This window comes from Oncorhynchus mykiss, chromosome 27 (genome assembly GCF_057628025.1).
Source record: "Oncorhynchus mykiss isolate SJ-2025 chromosome 27, ASM5762802v1, whole genome shotgun sequence".
NCBI classification, from domain to species: domain Eukaryota; kingdom Metazoa; phylum Chordata; class Actinopteri; order Salmoniformes; family Salmonidae; genus Oncorhynchus; species Oncorhynchus mykiss.
This window is the reverse complement of record NC_143048.1, coordinates 46,818,894-46,838,611: the sequence shown is the minus strand read 5'-3', so window position 1 is coordinate 46,838,611 and position 19,718 is coordinate 46,818,894. Positions and strand designations below refer to the sequence as shown.

At 46.1% G+C, this 19,718-nt stretch overlaps 1 protein-coding gene and 1 pseudogene across 2 annotated transcripts in view; both read right to left on the bottom strand.

The window, feature by feature from the left end:
- Positions 1-1,053: 1,053 nt before the first annotated feature.
- Positions 1,054-4,411, bottom strand: LOC149971329 (microtubule-associated tumor suppressor candidate 2-like; annotated as a pseudogene). Its single transcript, XR_016492504.1, has 3 exons — positions 4,296-4,411; positions 2,990-3,087; positions 1,054-2,303 (listed from the first exon to the last, which is right to left on the bottom strand). The product of XR_016492504.1 is annotated as a microtubule-associated tumor suppressor candidate 2-like (transcript).
- A 1,685-nt stretch (positions 4,412-6,096) lies between these two features.
- The window catches only part of mtus2b (microtubule associated tumor suppressor candidate 2b), a 185,833-nt gene continuing 172,211 nt past the window's right edge, over positions 6,097-19,718 (bottom strand). Inside the window, exons 8-11 of the mRNA XM_090223907.1 lie at positions 14,652-14,718; positions 9,283-9,497; positions 6,348-6,453; positions 6,097-6,188 (exon numbers count right to left, since the gene is read on the bottom strand). Coding sequence (XP_090080033.1) covers positions 6,097-6,188; positions 6,348-6,453; positions 9,283-9,497; positions 14,652-14,718 — 480 coding nt within the window. The remainder of the gene's footprint in view (positions 6,189-6,347; positions 6,454-9,282; positions 9,498-14,651; positions 14,719-19,718) is intronic.

The window sequence follows — 19,718 nt, the reverse complement described above, 5'->3', positions numbered from 1 at the left end:
CTCGTCGGGATAGAACGTTGATTAAATAAAGAGAATAAAAATTAAAGAGGAAAATGATGGATGAAAAGTCCCAGAGTTCCGGGGATGAATGGATGGAAGGAGAGACGTTGTGGGTAGAAGGAGAAGTTCCTCCGTCCTCCATATTAAAAAAAGGGAGAGAAAAAGGAAGGGACTTCCCAAGACGAGTCAGTGGATGGATGAAGTCAGTGGATGGATTAAGTCAGTGGATGGATGAAGTCAGTGGATGGATGAAGTCAGTGGATGGATGAAGTTAGTGGATGGATGAAGTCAGTGGATGGACGGAGTCAGTGGATGGACGGAGTCAGTGGATGGATGAAGTCAGCGGATGGACGGAGTCAGTGGATGGATGAAGTCAGTGGATGGATGAAGTCAGTGGACGGATGAAGTCGGTGGACGGATGAAGTCGGTGGACGGATGAAGTCGGTGAACGGATGAAGTCGGTGGATGGATGAAGTCAGTGGATGGATGAAGTCAGTGGACGGATGAAGTCAGTGGACGGATGAAGTCAGTGGATGGACGGTGTCAGTGGATGGACGGAGTCAGTGGATGGATGAAGTCAGTGGATGGATGAAGTCAGTGGACGGATGAAGTCGGTGGACGGATGAAGTCGGTGGACGGATGAAGTCGGTGAACGGATGAAGTCGGTGGATGGATGAAGTCAGTGGATGGATGAAGTCAGTGGACGGATGAAGTCAGTGGACGGACGAAGTCAGTGGATGGACGGTGTCAGTGGATGGATGGAGTCAGTGGATGGATGAAGTCAGCGGATGGACGGAGTCAGTGGATGGACGAAGTCAGTGGATGGATGAAGTCAGTGGACGGATGAAGTCGGTGGACGGATGAAGTCGGTGGACGGATGAAGTCGGTGAACGGATGAAGTCGGTGGATGGATGAAGTCAGTGGATGGATGAAGTCAGTGGACGGATGAAGTCAGTGGACGGATGAAGTCAGTGGATGGACGGTGTCAGTGGATGGATGGAGTCAGTGGATGGATGAAGTCAGCGGATGGACGGAGTCAGTGGATGGATGAAGTCAGTGGATGGATGAAGTCAGTGGATGGATGGAGTCAGTGGATGGATGAAGTCAGTGGATGGACGGAGTCAGTGGATGGATGAAGTCAGTGGATGGACGGAGTCAGTGGATGGATGAAGTCAGTAGATGGATGAAGTCGGTGGACGGATGAAGTCGGTGGACGGATGAAGTCGGTGAACGGATGAAGTCGGTGGATGGATGAAGTCAGTGGATGGATGAAGTCAGTGGACGGATGAAGTCAGTGGACGGATGAAGTCAGTGGATGGACGGTGTCAGTGGATGGATGGAGTCAGTGGATGGATGAAGTCAGCGGATGGACGGAGTCAGTGGATGGATGAAGTCAGTGGATGGATGAAGTCAGTGGATGGACGGAGTCAGTGGATGGATGAAGTCAGTGGATGGACGGAGTCAGTGGATGGATGAAGTCAGTGGATGGACGGAGTCAGTGGATGGATGAAGTCAGTAGACGGATGAAGTCGGTGGACGGATGAAGTCGGTGGACGGATGAAGTCGGTGGACGGATGAAGTCAGTGGAGGGATGAAGTCAGTGGAGGGATGAAGTCAGTGGACGGATGAAGTCAGTGGATGGATGAAGTCAGTGGATGGATGAAGTCAGTGGACGGATGAAGTCAGTGGACGGATGAAGTCGGTGAACGGATGAAGTCAGTGGATGGATGAAGTCAGTGGATGGTTGAAGTCAGTGGATGGATGTAGTCAGTGAATGGATGAAGTCAGTGGATGGATGAAGTCAGTGGATGGATGAAGTCAGTGGATGGACGGAGTCAGTGGATGGATGAAGTCAGTGGATGGATGTAGTCAGTGAATGGATGAAGTCAGTGGATGGATGAAGTCAGTGGGATGGACGAAGTCAGTGGGATGGACGAAGTCAGTGGATGGATGAAGGGATGTAGTGGGAGGAAGAAATGCTCTTCCATCATCCCCCTCATCTGGAAAAGGAGATTAGGGAGATGGAGACGATGGGAAGGCATTGAGGAGAGGCGTCTCATTGGTGGTAGGAGTGCGGTCGTGCGGGTGACCCAGGGCCAGCGGAGGAACGGTGGTGACCAGGGGAGGAGGTGTTGGAGGAGTGGAGGATGGGAGAGCCTCGGTGGATGGGGGAGCCGGTGGGGGACATGTGAGGGCTCTGCAGACGCCACAGCAGCTCCTCGTTGTTCCGACTCAAGCGTTTCTTCTCGTTGCTCTCCTTCTCCATTGACTCCTGGAGGTTGGCGTTCTCTTCCGAGAGTTGTCTAAATGGGAGAACAGAGGGTAGAGGGAGGAAAAGTGGAGGAGAGGGGATGGATAGAGGTGGAGGGGAAAGGGTTAGAGAATGGGAGGGTGGAAGAGGGATAGAAGACGGACAGTGTTGAGGGGTTGTAAAAAAAACAATATTATTTATGAGATAACAAAAGACAGAACGAACACCTTTAAAAGGTCTGTCCTTGTCTATCCTGGCCCTCAGGTCTTCATTCTGCTGGTGTCTGTTACCTGGACATGGCTAGGTTCTTGTCTATCCTGGCCCTCAGGTCTTCATTCTGCTGGTGTCTGTTACCTGGACATGGCTAGGTTCTTGTCTATCCTGGCCCTCAGGTCTTCATTCTGCTGGTGTCTGTTACCTGGACATTGCTAGGTACTTGTCTATCCTGGCCCTCAGGTCTTCATTCTGCCGGTGTCTGTTACCTGGACATGGCTAGGTTCTTGTCTATCCTGGCCCTCAGGTCTTCATTCTGCTGGTGTCTGTTACCTGGACATGGCTAGGTTCTTGTCTATCCTGGCCCTCAGGTCTTCATTCTGCTGGTGTCTGTTACCTGGACATTGCTAGGTACTTGTCTATCCTGGCCCTCAGGTCTTCATTCTGCCGGTGTCTGTTACCTGGACATGGCTAGGTTCTTGTCTATCCTGGCCCTCAGGTCTTCATTCTGCTGGTGTCTGTTACCTGGACATCGCTAGGTTCTTGTCTATCCTGGCCCTCAGGTCTTCATTCTGCTGCTGTAACATCTGCACTCTTTCCTCCAGGAACACGTTCTTTTGGGCCTGCTCAAAAACACATGGACAGTAGCGCCAACATTAAATTCAACATTACACACACACACACAGCACAACGTTTAATTATTCAAACCAACCACTTTCTCTGCTCAATTAAAAAGCCACCACTCTCTGAAGGTGTATGAATGCTCGTTCTGTCACTCTGCCTTATTGGCTTGAGTTCTCACATAACCATTCTGATAGATAACCATTCTGACAGATAACCATTCTGACAGATAACCATTCTGACAGATAACCATTCTGACAGATAACCATTCTGAAACACAACCATTCTGACACACAACCATTCTGACACACAACCATTCTGACACACAACCATTCTGACAGATAACCATTCTGACACATAACCATTCTGACAGATAACCATTCTGACAGATAACCATTCTGACAGATAACCATTCTGACACATAACCATTCGGATAGATAACCATTCTGACACACAAACATTCTGATAGATAACCATTCTGACACACAACCATTCTGATAGATAACCATTCTGACACATAACCATTCTGATAGATAACCATTCTGATAGATAACCATTCTGATAGATAACCATTCTGACACAACCATTTGGATCCTACCATTCTGACAGATAACCATTCATTTTGAGCCTACCATTCTGACAGATAACCATTCATTTTGAGCCTACCATTCTGACAGATAACCATTCATTTTGAGCCTACCATTCTGACAGATAACCATTCATTTTGAGCCTACCATTCTGACAGATAACCATTCATTTTGAGCCTACCATTCTGACAGATAACCATTCATTTTGAGCATACCATTCTGACAGATAACCATTCATTTTGAGCCTACCATTCTGACAGATAACCATTCATTTTGAGCCTACCATTCTGACAGATAACCATTCATTTTGAGCCTACCATTCTGACAGATAACCATTCATTTGGAGCCTACCATTCTGACAGATAACCATTCATTTTGAGCCTACCATTCTGACAGATAACCATTCATTTTGAGCCTACCATTCTGACAGATAACCATTCATTTTGAGCCTACCATTCTGACAGATAACCATTCATTTTGAGCCTACCATTCTGACAGATAACCATTCATTTTGAGCCTACCATTCTGACAGATAACCATTCATTTTGAGCCTACCATTCTGACAGATAACCATTCATTTTGAGCCTACCATTCTGACAGATAACCATTCATTTTGAGCCTACCATTCTCTCCAGCTCCGAGATCTTGACATCCTGTTCGTGGATCTGTACTTCATTAAAAGAACTTCCTTCAAGCTCTTCATATCCTCCTCAATGTGCTGGTATGGAGCCAATAGCATCCTAAGGCAAACCAAGAAATGACTAGGGACTGAATCCCATTTATAATGCAAGCATTGATCAACTCTAAAATCCCTGATACCTGGTGCTGACATGGGTCCCTTGTCTTGATTGTGTCTCCATTCGCAATACATTTCCAGAAATTTGTCGACACATGGCGGTAAAATGTGCCTGTCCCTTCCTTTCTACACATGATTTGACAGATATTCCATAAACGCAACATGTATTAGCTGAAATTGAAGATCCCCAAAATGTTCCATACAACTATAAAAAGCGTATTTCTCTACAATTTTGTGAACAACTTTGTTTACATCCCTGTCAGTGAACACTTCCTTCTTTTCCAAGATAATCCATCCACCTGACCAGGTGTGGCGTATCAAAAAGCTGATTAAACAGCATGATCATTACACAGGTGCACCTTGTGCTGGGGACAATAAAAGGTCACTCTAAAATGTGCAGTTTTGTCACACAACACAATACCACACATGTCTCTAGTTTTGAGGGCGCGGGCAATTGGCATGCTGACCGTAGGAATGTCCACCGAAGCCGTTGCCAGATAATTTAATGTTCATTTCTCAACCATAAGCCACCACCAAACGTTGTTTCAGAGAATTTGGCAGTATGTCCAACGGGCCTCACAACCGCAGACCACGTGCATCCACGCCAGCTCAGGACCTCCACATCCGGCTTTTTTAACTGTGGGAAAAAGTAGATGAGCCTGGCTCCCAAGTGGGTGGGCCTCCCAAGCCCACCCATGGCTGAGCCCCTGCCCAATCATGTAAAATCCATAGATTATGGTTTGTATATGAACTCAGTAGAATTGTTGCATTTATATTTTTTGTTCAGTATATTTTAAAGTCAATGGTGCCACCTGTCAATGGTTTTAGACTTAAGATATTTTTCCATTTAACGAGGCAAGTCAGTTGAGAACACATTCTTATTTTCAATGACGGCCTAGGAACAGTGGGTTAACTGCCTGTTCAGGGGCAGAACGACCTTGTCAGCTCAGGGGTTTGAACTTGCAACCTTGCGGTTACTAGTCCAACGCTTTAACCACTAGGCTACCCTGCCACCTCTACACTCTAACCACTAGGCTACCCTGCCGCCTCTACACTCTAACCACTAGGCTACCCTGCCGCCTCTACACTCTAACCACTAGGCTACCCTGCCACCTCTACACTCTAACCACATGGCTACCCTGCCGCCTCTACACTCTAACCACTAGGCTACCCTGCCACCTCTACACTCTAACCACTAGGCTACCCTGTATAACGATGATTTAAATGGTTTCACTGTCTCAGATCCGTCTACACCAGTAAGATATTCAGATAACAATGTCTGACTACCTCCGGAGACTGGCAGGAGAGGCATCCTATTACGTGTTTCTTTTAATCATCTACCCCCAGTTAAAATATCTGATCACAATGTGTGTTTTTACCATCTACCTGAGTTAAAAGATCTATCGGCATGTTAGCAGCAGGTATAAAGGGGCTGCTGTTACCACTATCTGTTCGTCGGTGTCCTGCGTAGGTGCCTTCTCTTAAAGCGCTTGGCTCGTTGTCTCTCAGGCTGCGGTTCTGAAACGTCAGCGTGTCCACCTGGTCCTGGACAGAAGTAAAAAAAATACATTATACACAGTATGTAATCATTACAAACAATTGATTGATTGGTTCATTGACTGATAACATTACCGTAACTCTACTGTAACTGCAGTGACACTGAGCTTCTCAAAGTCCTCTTCCAATGACTTCCTCTGCTGCTGATGGGCCATCTTCAGGCCTGATGGAAACATCAGAACACAATTTAGTCAGGATGTGGTTGACTCTCTCTCTCTCTCTCTCTCTCTCTCAAATTCAAATTCAAATTCAAGCTGCTTTATTGGCATGAAAAACATTGTGTCAATATTGCCTCTCTCTCCTCAGTATTTTATAAATGTACTTTTGACAGTCCTGGCATGCTCCTCCTTGAGAGTGACCAGCGTGTCGTTGTGGTTGTTCTCCATTTCAGTCAGAGCCTCCTCATGGTTCTCCGTCACCTCCTCCATCTGGAGACACACAGGAACACAGTGGGTCAATCACAATCACAGTCAGTCAAAACCTACTGTTGTTATTTTGTGTGTCTGTACAGTGGCATTCGGAAAGTATTCAGACCCTTTGATTTTCTTCCACATTTCGTTACGTTACAGTCTTATTCTTAAAATGGATTAAATCGCATTTTCCCCTCATCAATCTACACACAATACCCCCTAATGACATCACAATACCCCCTAATGACATCACAATACCCCCTAATGACATCACAATACCCCCTAATGACATCACAATACCCCATAATGACATCACAATACCCATAATTGTCACACCCTGACCATAGTTTGCTGTGATCTGGTGTGATCTGAGTGGGCATTTTATGTTGGATGTCTTGTTTGTCTATTTCTACGTCTGGCCATATATGGTTCTCAATCAGAGGCAGGTGTTAGTCATTGTCTCTGATTGGGAACCATATTTAGGTAGCATGGGTTTCAATGTGTGTTTGTGGGTGATTGTTCCTGTCTCTGTGTTTTGCACCAGATAGGGCTGTTTTTGGTTTTCCACGTTTATTGTTTTGTAGTGTTCGTGTTTATCTTTTTGTTATTAAACACGAATCAAAGAAACCACGCTGAATTTTGGTCCGCCTCTCCTTCACCACTAGAAAACCGTTACAATAATAACAAAGCCAAAAAAAAGCTTTTTAAACATTTGTGAAAATGTATAAAAACAAAACAAATGAAATATCAAAAAGAAAGAAAAAAAAAGATATTACATTTACATAAGTATTCAGACCCTTTACTCAGTACTTTGTTGAAGCACCTTTGGCAGCGATTACAGTCTTGAGTCTTCTTGGGTAAGACGCTACAAGCTTGGTACACCTGTATTTGAGGGGTTTCTCTCATTTTTCTCTGCAGATCCTCTCAAGCTCTGTCAGGTTGGATGGGGAGCGTTGCTGCACAGTCTCTCCAGAGGTGTTCGATCGGGTTCAAGTCCGGGCTCTGCCTGGGCCACTCAGAGACCCGAAGCCACTCCTGCGTTGTCTTGGCAGTGTGCTTAGGGTTGTTGTCCTGTTGGAAGGTGAACCTTCGCCCCAGTCTGAGGTCCTGAACTCTTTGGAGCAGATTTTCATCAAGGATCTCTCAGTACTTTGTTCCGTTCATCTTTCTGTCCCTCGATCCTGACTAGTCTCCCAGTCCCTGCCGCTGAAAAACATCCCCACAGCATGATGCTGCCACCACCATGGTTCACCATAGGGATGATGCCAGGTTTCCTCCAGACATGACGCTTGGAATTCAGGCCAAAGAGTTCAATCTTGGTAACATAGACCAGAGAATCTTCTTTCCTACTTACAAAGCATGTAGAGGTCTGTAATTTTATCATAGGTACACTTCAACTGTGAGAGACGGAATCTAAAACAGAAATCCAGAAAATCACATTGTATGATTTTTAAGTAATTAATTTGCATTTTATTGCATGACATAAGTATTTAATACATCAGAAAAGCAGAACTTAATATTTGGTACAGAAACCTTTGTTTGCAATTACAGAGATCATACGTTTCCTGTAGTTCTTGACCAGGTTTGCACACACTGCAGCAGGGATTTTGGCCCACACTCCTCCATACAGACCTTCTCCAGATCCTTCAGGTTTCTCGGCTGTCGCTGGGCAATACGGACTTTCAGCTCCCTCCTTGAGATGCTTCTTACAGAGCCACTCCTTAGTTGCCCTGGCTGTGTGTTTCGGGTCGTTGTCATGCTGGAAGACCCAGCCACGACCCATCTTCAATGCTCTTACTGAGGGAAGGAGGTTGTTGGCCAAGATCTCGCGATACATGGCCCCATCCATCCTCCCCTCAATACGGTGCAGTCGTCCTGTCCCCTTTGCAGAAAAGCATCCCCAAATAATGATGTTTCCACCTCCATGCTTCATGGTTGGGATGGTGTTCTTGGGGTTGTACTCATCCTTCTTCTTCCTCCAAACACGGCGAGTGGAGTTTAGACCAAAAAGCTCTATTTTTGTCTCATCAGACCACATGACCTTCTCCCATTCCTCCTCTGGATCATCCAGATGGTAATTGGCAAACTTCAGACGGGCCTGGACATGCGCTGGCTTGAGCAGGGGGACCTTGCGTGCGCTGCAGGATTTTAATCCATGACGGCGTAGTGTGTTACTAATGGTTTTCTTTGAGACTGTGGTCGCAGCTCTCTTCAGGTCATTGACCAGGTCCTGCCGTGTAGTTCTGGGCTGATTCCTCACCTTCCTCATGATCATTGATGCCCCACGAGGTGAGATCTTGCATGGAGCCCCAGACCGAGGTTGATTGACCGTCAGGTTGGAGTCTGTTTGATTGAGTGTGTGGACAGGTGTCTTTTATACAGGTAACGAGTTCAAACAGGTGCAGTTAATACAGGTAAGGAGTGGAGAACAGGAGGACTTCTTAAAGAAAAACTAACAGGTCTGTGAGAGCCGGAATTCTTACTGGTTGGTTGGTGATCAAATACTTCTGTCATGCAATAAAATGCAAATGAATTACTTAAAAATGTGATTTTCTGGATTTTTGTTTTAGATTCCGTCTCTCACAGTTGAAGTGTACCTATGATAAAAATGACAGACCTCTACATGCTTTGTAAGTAGCAAAAACCTGCAAAATCGGCAGTGTATCAAATATTTGTTCTCCCCACTGTATGTATGTATGTATGTATGTATGTATGTATGTATGTATGTATGTATGTATGTATGTATATATGTATGTATGTATGTATGTATGTATGTATGTATGTATGTATATGTAACCGCGGCAGGTAGTCTAGTGTGTGTGTGTGTGTGTATATATCCCTCCCTACCTGCTCCAGCTGCTGTGTCCTCAGTCTCTCCAGCTGCTCCTGTCGTTGGGCCTCCAGGCGCTGTATCTCTAGGCTGTGATACTGCCTCAGTCTCTCCTCCAGCCGGCCCAGCTCACTCTGCTGCTGGGCACGCAGACCCTCCAGCTCCCGCTCAAACCTCCGCTCCAACTCCCCCTTGTCCTGCTGCAGAATCTCCCACCGCGACACACTTGAGGCTTGGGGGGGGGGGGTTGAGGGAGGAGGAGACATAGAGAAGAAGGATAGTATAGTTACTAGGGATCTTTACGTTTTCAAGATGATTCAATATGTATCTAGATTCCATACAGCAGGAGTGTCAAACTCATTCCTTGGAGGGCTTAGTGTCTGCGGGATTTTGGTTTTTACCTTTCAGTTAAACCCTAGACAACCAGGTGAGAGGAGGTCTTTACTAATTAGTGACCTTAGTTCATCAATCCAAGGGAGGGGCGAAAACCTGCCGTGGAATGAGTTTGACACGTGCGACACAATTCGGTGTGATTCGGTTTGATTACAGAACCAATGAGATTCAGGGTTGGATCTTTCTGAGCTGACGTGTGTGTGTGTGTGTGTGTGTGTGTGTGTGTATGTGGTCCACCCGGACCCTCCCCTTTAGAGTCAAGTTTTGCTGCCGGAGTTAGGTGCCGGAGTCCGCAACTTTGGGGGTGGGGGGGTGGGGGGGTGGTACTGTCACGCCTTGGCCATAGAGAGGTTTATATTCTCTATTTTGGTTAGGCCAGGGTGTGACTAGGGTGGGCATTCTAGTTTCTGTATTTCTATGTTTTCTATTTCTTTGTGTTTGGCCGGGTGTGGTTCTCAATCAGAGGCAGCTGTCTATCGTTGTCTCTGATTGAGAATCATATTTAGGCAGCTTTTTCTCACCTGGGTTTTGTGGGTTGTTTTCTGTGTTGTGTGTTTTACACAGAACTGTTTTGTTTTGTTCCACTTTGTTATTTTGTTTCAATGTTCAGTTTGAATAAATAATCATGAACAGCGCTTTGGTCCTCCCTTCAGACGAGCGTTACAAATGAAATAAACTGGCACTTTTTTGGGGCTCGTCAGATCTTTATTTTGCAGGAGCAAGTGAATGGAACACAAAAAATATATATTTTGGTCCAGAACTAAACGATTGGAAAATAATTTTGGTTTTAACAGGAAGTTTTTACGGAGTCATCTTCTCCTCTCTTTCGGCCAAGTTGTGGCCAAAAGTTTTGAGAATGACACATATTAATTTTCACAAAGTTTGCTGCTTCAGTTTGTCTGGTGGCAATTTGCATATACTCCAGAATGTTATGATGAGTGATCAGATGAATTGCAATTAATTGCAAAGTTCCTGTTTGCCATGCAAATGAACTGAATCCCCCCAAAAATATTTCCACTGCACTTCAGCCCTGCCACAAAAAGGACCAGCTGACATCATGTCAGTGATTCTCTCGTTAACACAGGTGTGAGTGTTGACGAGGACAAGGCTGGAGATCACTCTGTCATGACTGAGTTTGAATAACAGACTGTAATTTTCAAAAGGAGGGTGGTGCTTGGAATCATTGTTCTTCCTCTGTCAACCATGGTTACCTGCAAGGAAACACATGCCGTCATCATTGCTTTGCACAAAAAGGGCTTAAGGATATTGCTGCCAGTAAGATTGCACCTCCATCAACCATTTATCGGATCATAAGGACTTCAAGGAGAGCGGTTCAATTGTTGTGAGGAAGACTTCAGGGCGCCCTAGAAAGTCCAGCAAGCACCAGGACCGTCTCCTAATGTTGATTCAGCTTCGGGATTGGGGCACCACCAGTACAGAGCTTGCTCAGGAATGGCAGCAGGCAGGTGTGAGTGCATCTGCACGCACAGTGAGGCGAAGACTTTTGGAGGATGGCCTGGTGTCAAGAAGGGCAGCAAAGAAGCCACTTCTCTCCAGGAAAAACATCATGGACATACTGATATTCCTCAAAAGGTACAGGGATTGGACTGCTGAGGACTGGGGTAAAGTCATTTTCTCTGATGAATCCCCTTTCTGATTGTTCTGTAGGACACTTTCTGGGGGGGGGTTCTCATCAATCTACACACAATACCCCATACCCCACAATACCCCAATGACAAAGCAAAAATGTACATAAGTATTCAGACCCTTTTCGCAGTACTTTGTTGAAGCACCTTTACAGCCTTGAGTCTTGGGTATGACACTACATGCTTGGCACACCTGTATTTGGGGAGTTTCTCCCATTATTCTCTGCAGATCCTTTCAAGCTCTGTCAGGTTGGATGGGGAGCGTCGCTGCACAGCTATTTTCAGAACTCTCCAGAGATGTTCGATCGGGTTCAAATCTGGCCTCTGGCTGGGCCACTCCTGCATTGTCTTGGTTGTGTGCTTAGGGTCGTTGTCCCGTTAGAAGGATCTGTCTGTACTTTGCGCCATTCTTTCTCTCAATCCTGACTAGTCCCCCAGTCCTTGCCACTGAAAAACATCCCCACAGCATGATGCTGCCACCACCATGCTTCACTGTTGGGATGGTGCCAGGTTTCCTCCAGACATGAAGCTTGGCATTCAGACCCAAAAGTTGAATCTTGGTAACATCAGACCTGAGAATCTTGTAGATATCTTTTGGCAAAAGTGGGCTGTCATGTGCCTTTTACTGAGGAGAGGCTTCCGTCTGGCAAACTCCATAAAGGTCAAAGTGGTGGAGTGTTGCTCGGTTTGGCCAGGCAGCCAGCTCTAGGAAGAGTTTTTGTGATTCCAAACTTCTTCCATATAAGAATGATGGAGGTCAATGGGTTTTTGGGGACCTTCAATGTTGCATGTTTTGTTACCCTTCCCCAGATCTGTGCGTTGACAGATTCCTGTCTCGGATCTCTTCGGACAATTCCTTCGACCTCTTGGCTTGGTTTTGGCTCTGAAATTAACTGTCAACTGCGGGACTTTAAATAGACATGTGTGTGCCTTTCCAAATCATGTCCAATCAATTGAATTTACAACAGGTGGATTCCAATCAAGTTGTAGAAACATCTCAAGGATGATCAATTGAAACAGGATGCACCTGAGCTCAATTTCGAGTCTCATAGCAAAGAGTCTGAATACTTATGTAAATAAGGTATTTCCGTTTTGTTTTTTTAAACCTGTTTTCACTTTGTCATTATGGGGTATTGTGTGTAGATTGATGAGGACATTTTTTTTTACTTAATCCATTTTAGAATAAGGCTGTAACGTAACACAATGTGGAAGAGGTCAAAGGGTCTGAATACTTTCTGAATGCATTGTAGTACTTCAATCAATCACTCCAACTACCTCATACCCTAGACAGGGTAACATGACTACCAGACAGGGTAACATGACTATCAGACAGGGTAACATGACTATCAGACAGGGTAACATGACTATCAGACAGGACAACATGACTATCAGACAGGGTAACATGACTATCAGACAGGGTAACATGACTATCAGACAGGGTAACATGACTATCAGACAGGGCAAAATGACTATCAGTCAGGGTAACATGATTATCAGACAGGACAACATGATAATCAGACATGACAACATGACTATCAGACAGGACAACATGACTATCAGACAGGACAACATGACTATCAGACAGGGCAAAATGACTATCAGTCAGGGTAACATGATTATCAGACAGGACAACATGATAATCAGACATGACAACATGACTATCAGACAGGACAACATGACTATCAGACAGGACAACATGACTATGCTGATCAGAGAGGGTAACATGACTATCAGACAGGACAACATGACTATCAGACAGGGCAACATGACTATCAGACAGGACAACATGACTATCAGACAGGACAACATGACTATCAGACAGGACAACATGACTATGCTGATCAGAGAGGGTAACATGACTATCAGACAGGACAACATGACTATCAGACAGGGCAACATGACTATCAGACAGGACAACATGACTATCAGACAGGACAACATGACTATCAGACAGGACAACATGACTATGCTGATCAGAGAGGGTAACATGACTATGCTGATCAGAGAGGGTGTCATGCCCTGATCTGTTTCACCTGTCCTTGTGCTTGTCTCCACCCTCCTCCAGGTGTCACTTATTATCCCCGGTGTATTTATCCCTGTGTTTCTTGTCTCTCTGTGCCAGTTCGTCTTGTTTGTCAAGTCAACCAGCGTTTTTGTGTCTCAGCTCCTGCTTTTCCCAGTCTCTCTTTTTCTCGCCCTCCTGGATTTGACCCTCGCCTGTCCTGACTCTGAGCCCGTCTGCCTGACCGCTCTGCATGCCCCTGACCTCGAGCCTGCCTATCGTCTGGTACTGTATGAACTCTCACCTGTTCCCGACCTGCCTTTTGCCTCCTCCCTTTTGTTATAATAAATATCGGAGCTCAACCATCTGCCTCCTGTGTCTGCATTTGGGTCTCGCCTTGTGCCCTTTATACAGGGTAACATTTATATGCTGAATCTTTCCTTGTAACCTGACTAACCTGAATCCCCCAACATATCAGACAGGGTAACCTGACTAACCTGAATCCCCCAACATATCAGACAGGGTAACCTGACTAACCTGAATCCCCCAACATATCAGACAGGGTAACCTGACTAACCTGAATCCCCCAACATATCAGACAGGGTAACCTGACTAACCTGAATCCCCCAACATATCAGACAGGGTAACCTGACTAACCTGAATCCCCCAACATATCAGACAGGGTAACCTGACTAACCTGAATCCTTCACCAGCCCCATCCCTCTCTAGGGAGACTAGCTCCTGCCCTGTCGTTACAGGTTCATATTCTGTATAATAGATGACATGGTAATGTAGCATACCTGCTACACTCAGTGTATCTTGTTCTATAGTCCCCTATCTCCTAAAATGTCACATTTCCGGAAACATGTGGCATCCAGCTAGCAATCCAGCTACCAATACAGCTAGCATCCAGTTAGCATTCAGCTAGCAATCCAGATAGCAATCCAGATAGCATTTAGCCTGCAATCCAGCTAGCAATCCAGATAGCATTCAGCTAGCAATCCAGCTAGCAATCCAGATAGCATTCAGCTAGCAATCTAGCTAGCAATCCAGATAGCATTTAGCCTGCAATCCAGCTAGCAATCCAGATAGCATTCAGCTAGCAATCCAGCTAGCAATCCAGATAGCATTCAGCTAGCAATCTAGCTAGCAATCCAGATAGCATTTAGCCTGCAATCCAGCTAGCAATCCAGATAGCATTCAGCTAGCAATCCAGCTAGCAATCCAGATAGCATTTAGCCTGCAATCCAGCTTGCAATCCAGATAGCATTCAGCTAGCAACCCAGCTAGCAATCCAGATAGCATTCAGCTAGCAATCCAGCTGGCATGGCAGGCGTTGACTTACCCACTTCATCCCTGATCCTGGCAAGCTCCAGGGACAGTTCCCTCTCCTTCAGGATGGCACTCTCACTCTGAAACACACAGACGCACACACTTCCGTCAAGCGTGGAGGACATGTATTTAACAGTGGTTGTTTTTTGTTAACAAAGCAGGACCCTTGAGGTAGAAACTGCTTCTCCGAGGTTGACCTGAAATCACCGGTACATCACAGGAGGTTGGTGACGCCTTAATTGAGGCGGACGGGGCTCATGGTAATAGCTGGAGTGGAATCAGTGGAATGGTTTCCACGGCGTTTGATGCCGTTCCATATACTCCGTTCCAGTCATTATTATGAGCCGAACCTCCCCTCAGCAGTCTCCACTGGTGTACATGTCTCTTGGGGCATACATCAAATTACAGTATATTGTTGTGTGTGTGTGTGCGAGCAGTTAACATGATGAATGGTGCTCCCAGCTACATCCCTGGGGACTCTTTATGACGTGACACCCTGCTAGAGCATCATCTTCCCAGTCAGAGCAGAGCCAGAACAGCCCTGCATGGGGACTCTTTATGACGTGACACCCTGCTAGAGCATCATCTTCCCAGTCAGAGCAGAGCCAGAACAGCCCTGCATGGGGACTCTTTATGACGTGACACCCTGCTAGAGCATCATCTTCCCAGTCAGAGCAGAGCCAGAACAGCCCTGCATGGGGACTCTTTATAACGTGACACCCTGCTAGAGCATCATCTTCCCAGTCAGAGCAGAGCCAGAACAGTCCTGCATGGGGACTCTTTATAACGTGACACCCTGCTAGAGCATCATCTTCCCAGTCAGAGCAGAGCCAGAACAGCCCTGCATGGGGACTCTTTATAACGTGACACCCTGCTAGAGCATCATCTTCCCAGTCAGAGCAGAGCCAGAACAGCCCTGCATGGGGACTCTTTATAGCGTGACACCCTGCTAGAGCATCATCTTCCCAGTCAGAGCAGAGCCAGAACAGCCCTGCATGGGGACTCTTTATAGCGTGACACCCTGCTAGAGCATCATCTTCCCAGTCAGAGCAGAGCCAGAACAGCCCTGCATGGGGACTCTTTATAACGTGACACCCTGCTAGAGCCAGAACAACCCTACTCACAAAGCCTGACACAACACAACACAAAACACCATCACACTGATTAAAAATATATATATATTTTGATCACCTCCTTTGCACCACGTCACATAAACACAAGTAGTAAATAAGATCAGATCAATATAACCCAAAAGTTTAACAATGTACAACTGATGTGAATGATTGATTTATATTGCAGGAGGTTGAGGCACTTAGCTAACACTGTTCTAAATAGACCAGGAGAGAGAGAGAGAGAGAGTCAACAGGAAGTTAGTGATTCAACATGTTTATAGACAATAACCATGATGGACTCATGTATAGAGGAAGCTGATGCTAACACTGTTCTAAATAGACCAGGAGAAAGAGAGAGAGAGAGAGAGAGAGTCGCAGAGAGACAACAGGAAGTTAGTGATTTAACAACAACCATGATGCTAACACTGTTCTAAATAGACCAGGAGAGAGAGAGAGAGAGAGAGAGTCAACAGGAAGTTAGTGATTTAACATGTTTATAGACAATAACCATGATGGACTCATGTATTGAGGAAGCTGATGCTAACACTGTTCTAAATAGACCAGGAGAGAGAGAGAGAGAGAGAGAGAGAGAGAGTCGCAGAGAGACAACAGGAAGTTAGTGATTTAACATGTTTATAGACAATAACCATGATGCTAACACTGTTCTAAATAGACCAGGAGAGAGAGAGAGTCACAGAGAGAGTCAACAGGAAGTTACTAGCCAACTGAACAGGACAAGAGTGGACTACGAGTCAGCATAATGTAATTATGATGCGGTCCTCCCTCAACAGAACTATGGCTGTACCTCAATAGGTAGAGTAAATTTAATCACGATGCGGTTCTCCCTCAACAGAACTATGACTGTACCTCAATACGTGGAGTAAATTTAATTATGATGCGGTCCTCCCTCAACAGAACTATGGCTGTACCTCAATGGTCTAAAGTGGCTTCCTCTCCTCATCTCCTTCCTCTTCTTCATCTCATCTCCTCATTTGCTTTCCTTCATCTGCACCGATATGAATAAAACAACTGGAACGGTGAAATGGAATACTTGGCAGACATCCAGCGTTTGCTTTCAGGTCAGTGGCGATGAAGGAAGCCCAGTCCCCCAGCCAGCCCCTCCTTCCTCATCTCATATTCCCCTTTACCACGGCAACATGCCAGCCCCTCCTTCCTCATCTCATATTCCCCTTTACCACGGCAACATAATCCATTTACTTCCTGGAACGCAGAACACACAAGGAGACAGGGAGTGTCATCACACAGAGAGACAGGGAGACAGGGAGTGTCATCACACAGAGAGACATGGAGACAGGGAGTGTCATCACACAGAGAGACAGGGAGACAGGGAGTGTCATCACACAGAGAGACAGGGAGACAGAGAGACAGGGAGACAGGGAGACAGGGAGTGTCATCACACAGAGAGACAGGGAGACAGAGAGACAGGAAGACAGGGAGTGTCATCACACAGGAATACAGGGAGTGTCATCACGCAGGGAGACAGGGAGTGTCATCACACAGGAAGACAGGGAGTGTCATCACACAGGAAGACAGGGAGTGTCATCACACAGGGAGACAGGGAGTGTCATCACACAGAGAGACAGGGAGACAGGGAGTGTCATCACACAGGGAGACAGGGAGTGTCATCACACAGGAAGACAGAGAGACAGGGAGTGTCATCACACAGGGAGACAGGGAGTGTCATCACACAGGAAGACAGGGAGTGTCATCACACAGGGAGACAGGGAGTGTCATCACACAGGGAGACAGGGAGACAGGAAGACAGGGAGTGTCATCACACAGGGAGACAGAGAGTGTCATCACACAGGGAGACAGGGAGTGTCATCACACAGGGAGACAGTGAGTGTCATCACACAGGGAGACAGGGAGACAGGAAGACAGGGAGTGTCATCACACAAGGAGACAGGGAGACAGGGAGACAGTGAGTGTCATCACACAGGGAGACAGGGAGACAGGGAGACAGGAGGACGGGGAGTGTCATCACACAGGGAGACAGTGAGTGTCATCACACAGGGAGCCAGTGAGTGTCATCACACTGCTTTCTGTCCTCAAGGACATCAGCTGCTCCATCTATAAAATAAATTAAATCTTCTCTCCTCAGGGCTACACAGCCATCTAATACACCCATCTAATACACCAGAGCAGTAGACCAGAGTCATGACATAGAGCAGACCAGTATACCAGAGTCATGACATAGAGCAGACCAGAGTCATGACATAGAGCAGACCAGCAGACCAGAGTCATGACATAGAGCAGACCAGTATACCAGAGTCATGACATAGAGCAGACCAGAGTCATGACATAGAGCAGACCAGTATACCAGAGTCATGACATAGAGCAGACCAGTATACCAGAGTCATGACATAGAGCAGACCAGTATACCAGAGTCATGACATAGAGCAGACCAGCAGACCAGAGTCATGACATAGAGCAGACCAGTATACCAGAGTCATGACATAGAGCAGGCCAGATTCATGACATGGAGCAGACCAGTATACCAGAGTCATGACATAGAGCAGACCAGTATACCAGAGTCATGACATAGAGCAGACCAGTATACCAGAGTCATGACATAGAGCAGACCAGCAGACCAGAGTCATGACATAGAACAGACCAGTATACCAGAGTCATGACATAGAGCAGGCCAGATTCATGACATGGAGCAGACCAGTAGACCAGAGTCAGGACATAGAGCAGACCAGTAGACTAGTCAGGACATTGAGCAGACCAGTAGACTTGAGTCATGACATAGTGCAGACCAGTATACCAGAGTCACGACATAGAGCAGACCAGCAGACAAGAGTCATGACATAGAGCAGACCAGTAGACCAGAGTCATGACATAGAGCAGACCAGTAGACTAGTCATGACATAGAGCGGACCAGTAGACTAGTCATGACATAGAGCGGACCAGTATACCAGAGTCATGACATAGAGCAGACAAGCAGACTAGAGTCAGGACATAGAGCAGACCAGCAGACTAGAGGCTATGGAAACATGCACTGTAATCTGTCCATGGGAAGACTGATAAGACAGTAATTGTATGATTGTAATGATCAATACGACAACAGTCTATAACAACACCACCAACCAGACAAGTCTAGTAGAAATGCTAACGTCACAACATAAGGCCCTGTCCTTAGATCTCTAGGACTGATAGTGAGACCCATATTTAGGAATGATAACAGCCTACATGTTGTCCGCACTTCCTCCCTCTCCTGCAATGACACACTTCTTCACTTCCTCTCTCTCCTGCAATGACACACTTCTCCTGCAATGACACACTTCCTCTCTCTCCTGCAATGACACACTTCCTCCCTCTTCTGCAATGACACACTTCCTCCCTCTCCTGCAATGACACACTTCCTCTCTCTCCTGCAATGACACACTTCCTCTCTCTCCTGCAATGACACACTTCCTCTCTCTCCTGCAATTACACACTTCCTCTCTCTCCTGCAATGACACACTTCTTCACAAACACAGCAGTCTGCACATGAAAAGACACAGACACTCAGCATATAGTGTTATATAAGGGCACTGTAGAGACAGAGAGAGAGAGAAACACAGACAGAGCGAGAGAGGTCTTTTTGTCTCTATAACAAAGCACAAAGAGCAAAATTATATACATGATCAATTACAAATCTTAGAATCAACTATTAAAGACTACCAGAACCCAGTGGATTCTCCAATTACATTGAATGAGTTACAGGACAAAATACAAACCCTCCAACCCAAAAGGCCTGTGGTGTTGATGGTATCCTCAATGAAATGATCAAATATACAGACCACAAATTCCAATTGGCTATACTAAAACTCTTTAATATCATCCTTAGCTCTGGCATCTTCCCAAATATTTGGAACCAAGGATGGATCACCCCAGTCCACAAAGTGGAGACAAATGTGACCCCCTCGTTCATTTCCTCAGTAAAAACAATGTACTGAGCAAAT